This window comes from Vipera ursinii, assembly GCF_947247035.1.
Source record: "Vipera ursinii genome assembly, chromosome: 1".
Classification (NCBI taxonomy): Eukaryota; Metazoa; Chordata; class Lepidosauria; order Squamata; family Viperidae; genus Vipera; species Vipera ursinii.
In genome coordinates, this window is record NC_139512.1 from 86,496,838 (window position 1) to 86,506,265 (window position 9,428).

The following is a 9,428-nucleotide window of genomic DNA, read 5'->3' on the forward strand; positions in this document are numbered from 1 at the left end:
ATATTTGTTTAATGCTGAAGGAGAACACTATTGGGAGAAGAAAGAATCAAGGAAATATATTATCAGTTGATATACTAATTATGGAAATATAAAAATAAATTATTATTGACTGTTAATTAACTATTATTGATTGTAAAAAATAATTCAAGAACCAAGACAACATGCTATACACCAGGCACTAAGGTTGTTATTGTAAAAAAATCAATAAAACTCTTTTAAAAAAAGAAAATTAAAAAATTCTTGAATCCAGGAGAAAAGAATATTACCTGAGATGTAATCTCTTGTATCATTCTTGGAAGAAAATATTCTTCTACATGCCTAGTAAAAACAAAATTGCAAACGTTTTCATATAACATAAAGATACAGTTAACAATCTTCATTGTATCTGTGCCACATGCACTTTTGGTCACTTTTTGCACAGGTGGCTCTTTTACCTGTACTATTGTTGCCCTTGATTTGGGATACCTTTGTTAGAGATCAAATCCTGGTAAGATCATAAAGGTTTTTCCATCTCTGCAATCTGGGCCTTATTTCTGTTGCATTGTGCATGCACAAAATGGCAGATGGAATTTAGGGGATGTAGAACATGTTTTTTGAGGGTCAGTGCTACATCCTCAGGGTCACTACGCCACCACAGAGCTGTAGCGGTGCAGTGTAGAATGCAGTACTGCAGGCTAACTCACTGCTTAGCACTGCCCATAGATCATTCACAGCTCACTGTAAGCTATTTGTGGACAACATTAATATCCTACAGTGTAGCTGACAGGTCCCTTAAGCACCATAGTGAAACAGCCCCACACAGCAGAACACATGGTGTGAGTAGAACAACTCTACTACCAACTAGGCAGGCTGTTCAGGAAGGGACCGGCTGCTATGAGGAAACCATGGGCAGCTAACTCAATAAGATCCATCAAAAATGAGTGAGATGGATAAGCACATACTGGTATACTGTAGAGATGCCTGTGGGGAAAAAGGTGAACATAAGTTTCTATATGCCACAAGCACAATCAGTTCTGTTTTATCCACAGAATACAGGGATGCTAATATCATAAATATTTTTAAAATCGCAATGTCTTCTGAAAGATCTTTTAATGCAGACCTGCAGTGGCAAACATCGAGGGTAACCCAATTTTTCAGACTAATCTGGGCAGAAGCAAATATAAGGAAGAGAGGTTACCGTGATCTATTCCAAGGAGTGAACCACCTCATTTCTCGATAGTTTCCTGAATTTGCCAATGCTATCTTCGGCCTTATCAGAAGAATTTTCCTTGATCAAAACAAAAAGAAAACGTCTTACAAGCATATTCTATGAAAATGGGAGACTTGTTTTAAATCATAACTTACCATATTTGAAATATACTAAATCCACTAATAAAAGAGTCAAACTTACAAATTCTGGGCTATGTGAACAGAATTATAACAAGAAGCTATGATTCTAGCCATTCCATATAAAGTTATGTGGGTTGATAGCATGTTTTCTCTGGAGTTGCTTCAACGTTGTGAAATATTTTGCCTCCTAAAAAAGGAGCACCTCCTTGCCTTTTAAGTTCTTTAAAAGCTGCTTGTTCCATTGAGCATTCAAAGCTTCATGCAGGTCTCTAACAGATGAAACAGGCTGAAGTTATTTACATTATAAGTATCTTTCAAGTTGGAGGAGATGAGATGTCAGGATTTAGCTAGACAGATTCAGCAACCAAAGACCTTTTTAATCTTTTATTCATAAACTTGAAACATAAACCTACTGGTTTCTCCATTAGCCATAGGCTAATTGCATAAACAACATTTGGTTTAAGCAAACATACCCCATCCAACTTGTGTTGATTTCAAAGTGAAACTCAGCATGTAAAACAATAGTAAATCACTTTATAAGGTTGAACTGTTCCTACTATTCAGCAATTATATCTTGGTGGAGCAGTGGGCTAATGCCTCATTAAGTAACACCAGCTGCCTGCAATTAGTGCAGGTTCGCATCCCACCAGGCTCAAGGTTGACTCAGCCTTCCATCCTTCCGAGGTAGGTAAAATGAGGACCCAGATTGTTGGGGGCAATTAAGCTGACTTTGTAATAATGCCGCTTGGGGGGGTGTGTGTGAAAGCCCTAATAAGCAGGCATATACATAGAATGAAGGCTACTGCTAAGCTTGTAAGCCGCCCTGAGTCTTCAGAGAAGGGCGGGATATAAATGGAATTAAAATTAAAAAATTAAAAAAATTAACTAGGTTATTGTCTGAAGAAGTAATGTTTCCATTCCTGAATCAAGGGATATAGTCCAAATGCAGTTACAGTAAATTTCCCCCTTAAGAGTTAAAGGCTTTAATTACATTTGGTAAACAATGTCTGCAGGGCTTTTTTTCTCATAGAACGCTCAGAACGGAGTTCCGGCACCTTTTTTGGATGGAACCTTGTAGGTAGGGTAGGCAAGGCAGGTTGTATGACATGTGTGAGTTCCGGCACCTTTTTCTTTTACAAAAAAAACACTGAATGTCTGAATGGCTGATTTTCAGATCCTCTTCTCCCTCAAAATTCTATGAATGGTAAATCTTTAGAACAGATATGTCAAACTCGCAACATCACGTGACATCGCGCAATGTATTGGAGTTCTTCCATTGCCAGCAATGGTGTGGGCGCAGTTTCCTGGTGACGCGTCCAACCCGTGGGCCGGCAGTTTGACACCCCTGCTTTAGAAGCAATGTTGTCCTTCATTTTCAGTAATTTTCCTTTCCCTAAAGGAACTCTTCAGTGTTCTTAGGACCATCCTGGAACAGACAAAGATTCAGAAGTATTCCTTCATTCTGGAACTGGCAAAATCTTCAAAAGCCAATGTTGTCTAAATAAGCCCTAATGTGAAAAACCTCAGTATGTGCATTAAAACCTTAATTATTTCATTCCCAATTTTCCTCAGGCTTCAGATTATCAGTTCCAGGCAGAGCTTGACTATCTGGGATTAAAGGACAGGATGGCAGACAGCATTTATTTGTTTGTGTGATTGCTTGATTTGAAGTTGTCCAACTCAATCAAGTGACTCTGGGCAGCTTACAAAACAGTATCTTTAATGTTTTGTAAATCAACGTGTTTATTTGATTTTCATAGTTGCCCATCTCAACCAAGTGACTGTGGCAGCTTACAAAACAGTATTTCTAATTACTTACTTGTTTAGAAAAATTACTCTACAGTTGTAACGAACATTCCGATGCATAATGGGCCTACAGAAATAAAGATATTAAGTTATACATTTCCTTACTTAAAATTGGATTCTTTTTATTTTAAGAATATAAACTGAGTTTGGATTGCATTCAAATTTCTTTTTTTGACCATTTGCAAGAAATATTTTTTTATTTCTGTTTGTATCTATTACAATCTCAAATTAAGATGACCAAAAGTATATTCCAAAATATCTGTTTGCATTGCTGTCATCTATTGTAAATAAGGAGAAGCCAAATGTTAATCTTTTAAACTACCTTGTTATTATAAAACAGTCTTCAAATGTTTGCTACTGAAGATAAACCTTTTCAAGTGACGCAGGGTAAACCTTACACTTTCTTAAACCTCCAACACATGGTAAAAATACTAATTGGTTTCTGTTCTAAAATACCTCAATGATCAAAATAATAATAATAATCAGAATAGAGCTGGAAGGGACCTTGGAGGTCTTCTAGTCCAGCCCCCTGCTCAAGCAGGAGTCCCTATATCATTTCAGACAAGTGGCCATCCAGTCTCTTCTTAAAAACCTCAAGTGATGATATCTGAATACTGTAATGATGAATAATGTGATGAATACTGGTATCAATCTTCAAATCACTAGACATCTTAATCCAGCAAACGTAAATAATCTCAATACAAGACTCTCCTCCCGATTCTTTGATACTGTAGCTTAAAAAAATTATCTAAAACTTGGACTTTGCAAACATTGTTTCATATTTTAAAATAAAGATTCTCTCAAACTGAGATGAACTGGACATGAACAGCAATATTTTGGCAGCAATAAGAAAGTGGTTTGCCACAGCCTTCTTCCATGACTTTTTAAAACTTCCTTCTGGAATTGCCTGATTCTCCCATCAAAGTACCACGTTCTGCTTAACTTTTTTATAGTAAACTAGATACTGACATCTGATATGTTTTTACCCTTAACATAAATTTGAAGAATACTTAAAATGTTCATCTCATAAAGAAAGCAATATTTTAATCAGCTAATTTCATCTGAAGCTAACATTGCTGGCTCTTTCCTACTAAAATATTTGTTTGGCAATTGTGTAATTTGTTTTGCAGCTGTCTTTCGCAGTACTCTATTCAAACTTGTATACTGTCCGATCTGTAAACAGGGTTTCTAAACTGTGTTCTTCAGGCAGAAATTAGGTGTCCAGTTCAGCCCTTTTGCTCTATCAAGCTACCACGCTATCAGTCCCCTCTACCACAAAGATCCTGCAGGAGAAGGGAAATACGGACAAATACGGAAAAATCAAGGAAATGATTGGCCCATTAGTTGGAGAAAGTGGCAAGAAGGTGACAAGTAACAGGGAGAAAGAAGAACTATTTAACTCATTTTCTGCATCCGTCTTTACACAAAGGGAAAAAACAGCCCAACTTATCAAAGGAGCCTTGGTGGAGCAGTGGGCTAATGCCTCCTTAAGTAACACCAGCTGCCTACAATTAGTGCAGGTTCGAGTCCCACCAGGCTCAAGGTTGACTCAGCCTTCCATCCTTCCGAGGTAGGTAAAATGAGGACCCAGATTGTTGGGGGCAATAAGCTGACTTTGTAATAATGCCGCTTGGGGGGGCGAAAGCCCTAATAAGCAGTCATATACATAGAATGAAGGCTATTGCTAAGCACATTGGTTTGCGCTTAAATTGTAAGCCGCCCTGAGTCTTCAGAGAAGGGCGGGATATAAATGGAATTAAAAAACAGTACCATAAAAAACAGATTAGAAACACAAGTGAAGATAGGCAAGAAAATGGTAAGTGAGCACCTGTCTATCCTAGACGAGTTCAAATCACCAGGACCAGATGGATTACACCCCAAGGTTCTCAAGGAACTGGCAGAACCACATTTTTTCAAAGATCCTGGAGCACTGGGGAACTACCAAAGGACTGGAAAAGAGCTGATGTAGTTCCCATCTTCAAAAAAGAGGGGAAAAATGGATCCAAGAAACTACAGACCTATCAGTCTGACGTCAATACCTAGGAAGAGTCTGGAAAAGATAATCAAGCAACAAATCATCAAACTGCTAGAGGAAAACAAAGTCATTACCAAAAGCCAACATAGGTTTATCAAAAACAGATCATGCCAGACAAATCTTATTGTGGTCCTCAATGGAACTGCAACTACATGGAAGGAAGTGTGTAGTGGGGTGCCCCAGGGCTCTGTTCTGGACCCAGTGCTCTTCAACATCTTCCATCAATGATTTGGATGAGGGGATAGAAGGGGAACTCATCAAATTTGCAGATGACACCAAGCTGGCAGGAATAGCCAACACTCTAGAAGATAGGCATAAGATATAGAAGGATCTAGACCACAGGTCTGCAACCCGCAGCTCCGGAGCCGCATGCGGCTCTTTCAGCCGTCTCCTGTGGCTCCCAGTCCTCTGCCATGTGCAGTCAAAAAAAAAAAAGTGGGACTAAAAAAGTTCAACCAATCAATTCAAATATGCAGGGTAGGTGCATATCTCGTCTTGACTCCACTGTTCAGTCAAACCCTGTTCTGTGCATGTGTGCATGTATGCGCATGCGCACATATTTTTTGCGGCTCCCAGTTTTTCATTTTGTGAGGGAACCGGTTCCGAGTGGCTCTTTCACTGTTTCAGGTTGCTGACCCCTGATCTAGACAGACATGAACATTGGGCGCTATCTAACAAAATGAAGTTCAATGGTGAAAAAAGTAAGATTCAACACTTAGGCAAGAAAAACCAAATGCACAGGTATAGTATAGGTGGTACCTTGCTCAATAGTAGTAACTATGAGAGGGATCTCAGAATCTTAGTGGACAATCACTTAAATATGAGCTAGCAGTGTGCCGCAGCTGCCAAAAGAGCCAACACACAGAGGGATAGTATCAAAATCACATGAAGTGTTAATACTACTTTACAATGCCTTGGCAAGGCCACACTTGGAATACTGCATCCAGTTTTGGTCACCACAATATAAAAAAGATGTTGAGACTTTAGAAAGAGTACAGAGAAGAGCAACAAATATGATCAGGGGGCTGGAGGCTAAAACATATAAGGAATGGTTGCTGGAATTGGGTATGTCTAGTTTAATTAAGAGAAGGACTAGGGGTCACATGATAGCAGTGTTCCAATATCTCTGGGTTTGCCATAAAGAAGAGGGAATCAAGCTATTCTCCAAAGCACCTGAAGGAAGGATAAGAACCAATGGATGGAAACTAATCAAAGAGATTACAGTTAGAACAATTAATTAAGAACCTGCCTCCAGAAGTTGTAAATGCTCCAACACTGTAAGATTTTAAGAGACTGGACAATCATTTGTCTGAAATGGTAAAGGGTTTCCTGCCTGAGCAGGGGGTTCAACAAGATGTCCTCCAAGGTCCCTTCCAACTTTTATTATTATTATTATTAGTAGTAGTAGTAGGAGGAGGAGGAGGAGGAGGAGGAGGAGGAAGAGGAAGAGGAGGAGCCCCAATATGCAATGACATAATTACACACTTACATCCCAATATCGCATATTATGTCCTCAGTACCAGGAGATTCCAAAAGCTTAGCCAAAACTTGAAATGAATGTAACAGTATGTCAGATTCATAATAATGATCTGAACAGCCATAACCACTGCAAAACAAAATAGATATGAATAACAAAAAATCCCACACTATTTGCAAGAGATGAATTTTCTAAATTATATCAATAGAAACACCTTTATTCACCTTATTTATGCATAATTAATTTATTAAAATAAGTCCATGTGTCAGAGAAACTGGGTATATGTAACAAAGTATGTTGTTGGATTACTATCTCTATTTTATTTTTATTTATTTTATTTATTAACTTTTTTAAACTACCTCTCTAGGCAGTTTATAAGAAAACACACCAAAATTTGAATAAAAAAATCTACAATAAAATAAAATGAAATGCAAAATGCAAGCACTGCACAAAATAGCAGCAAGGCAGTCATTCAAAAACTAAAACAATATGAATTAAAATACAGTTAAAATACAATTTTAAACCAATTAAAAGCAGGGAAAATTGAAAGGTCTAATTTTGGTGCCAAAATTTTGCTAATGTGGATACCATTGAAAGCACTACCCCTTTGGAACATTGGCCTCATATTGCATCATTTTAAACCAGATTTCCTTATATAACTCATCCATGGTCTAGTACACAGGTCTGCAACCCGCGGCTCCGGAGCCTCATGCGGCTCTTTCAGCCATCTCCTGCGGCTCCCAGTCCTCTGCCATGTGCAAATCCAAAAAAAAAGTGGGACTAAAAAAGTTCAACCAATCAATTCAAATATGCAGGGTAGGTGCATATCTCACCTTGGCTCCACTCTTCAGTCAAACCCTGTTCTGCACATGCGCGTATGTACGCGCGTGTGCACACTTTTTGCGGCTCCCAGTTTTTCCTTTTGTGAGGGAACCGGTTCCGAGTGACTCTTTCACTGTTTCAGGTTGCTGACCCCTGGTCTAGTAGAATACAATCTATAGTCTACCAACATCTAGAACACCAAACTATTGCAATTTCTATATAATTTTTCTTTTGTCATTCCACAAAAATGTTGAATATTTATATACAATATCCATCTTCTCCCTACCATTCAATAACCAAGTACCACAATTAACCATCCTGAGCAGATATCATTCTATAAAAAGAGGGCACTGATTTTGTTACTTTGAATGGAATAAAACAGATATTATATCCTTCATGTTTCTAGATAGCTCTCTTGAAGTCTACCAGGTTTTATGTCCCACTTCATTTTTCATTAAAAAAAGGAAAAGAAAATGCATGTGGCAAAGCAAAGTACAAGCCTGTAGCATCTTAATTTCCAGAAATACCCCTGGATTCCCAAATTTTCTTACATAAATAAGAATGCATAGGTGCAGCCCAGTGCTAAGAGATGTGCCTACATGGCCAAAGAAAGTTAATAAAAGTTGGTAATGAATCTTGGGGTGGGGGTTACAGGATGCCAGGTAGCATCTTGACCAATTTTGTTCTTTTTATCTAATTATGTCCCTCCAATAATATTTTGTGACTATACAAGCACCTCCCCCAATAGCCATCTTATAAGATAAAGTTTCAAAATATGAAATGCACTCAGCATGCCTAAAAGGTTGGGAGTAACTGGTTTATACAAACAACTTGGTAATTACTAACCAAATTTCAAGTTCTGGGCCGAGTCGATATCTTGCTCCTTTTTCTTTAGCAATTTGAATACCTAGGAGATTAAATTATAATTTTTATCCACATACAATATGCTGTCAGAGAAACCTTCCCATGGTTTGAAATATAAGTAGTGATGTGTATCCTTTGATTTTGCAAAGCAAGAAAAGAATATTTGAGAAGGATACTGGGAACACAAAACAACTGAGATTTTCAGAAACTTTTTACAACGAAATTCCTATTTCTCATACTGTCTAAGCTAAGTTCTTAGCTCAGAGAACAGGTAAGCTAAGATGTCTTGTAATTTAAAAACAGTATAACAAAGCTGCTTTCAGAACCCTATTGCTAGCAGAACTAGGAAAACCATATAAATTCTCATTAACACTCATATTTCTGGAGACAACATAGATTTCAACAAATAGCATCTACTTATTACCCTGTACATAACTCTCTCTGCCCAACTCACCTCACAGGTGATTGTTGTGGGGAAAATAGGAGGAAGGTGTGCTGATTTTTGTTATTTATAAAAATAATAAAGGCAGGACACAAATAAAAAGATAATTACAATGCAATGCTACACAATATAATACATAAACAACCAGAAAATGTTATAGGTAATAAACCAAATTTATAGCTTACACAAAAGGAATAGATAAGCTAAAAGTGTGAAGCAATAAGAATTCTGTGAAGTAAACAATTTAGGGGTATTTTTTTTCAAAAAAAAATTTGAACACTTCTCTATGTAGCAAATTACCACATTGAGGAAGTTCTACATAGTCCCACTCAAAACAATAACAAAAGTAGTAATAAACCAATTTTTCACCTGTACTTTTATATCCAAACTAGTAAACTATAGGGCCTAAAGTACTGGACTAACATTCAGGAAACTCGGATTTAAAAATCTCAAATGACTACAATTAGGCCAGTCAATTTTTCTCAGATCAACCAACCTCACAGGATTCTCGTTCTTTGAATAAAATGAAGGCATGCCTTTTCTTCAGGTAAAAAGCTCATACAACACAGGCAAGCTATAAAGCCATATAAAATAAGATCATGCATATAACTTAGGAAGGGTCAGCAATAGCTATGGTTGTAAAACTATAAAAA

At 37.5% G+C, this 9,428-nt stretch overlaps 1 protein-coding gene across 4 annotated transcripts in view; it reads right to left on the reverse strand.

The window, feature by feature from the left end:
• The window catches only part of NADSYN1 (NAD synthetase 1), a 40,265-nt gene that overhangs the window by 30,038 nt on the left and 799 nt on the right, over positions 1-9,428 (reverse strand). For 3 of the 4 annotated variants that reach the window (XR_014491550.1, XR_014491551.1, XM_083355255.1), the window contains exons 2-6: positions 8,316-8,376; positions 6,660-6,776; positions 3,149-3,202; positions 1,178-1,267; positions 267-318 (exon numbers count right to left, since the gene is read on the reverse strand). Coding sequence is in view for 2 of the 4 variants with exons in the window: in XM_083355255.1 (XP_083211381.1) it covers positions 267-318; positions 1,178-1,267; positions 3,149-3,202; positions 6,660-6,776; positions 8,316-8,376 (374 nt within the window). In the remaining 2 variants the exon portion in view is untranslated. The remainder of the gene's footprint in view (positions 1-266; positions 319-1,177; positions 1,268-3,148; positions 3,203-6,659; positions 6,777-8,315; positions 8,377-9,428) is intronic. The other variant, XM_083355256.1, reaches the window with a different exon arrangement.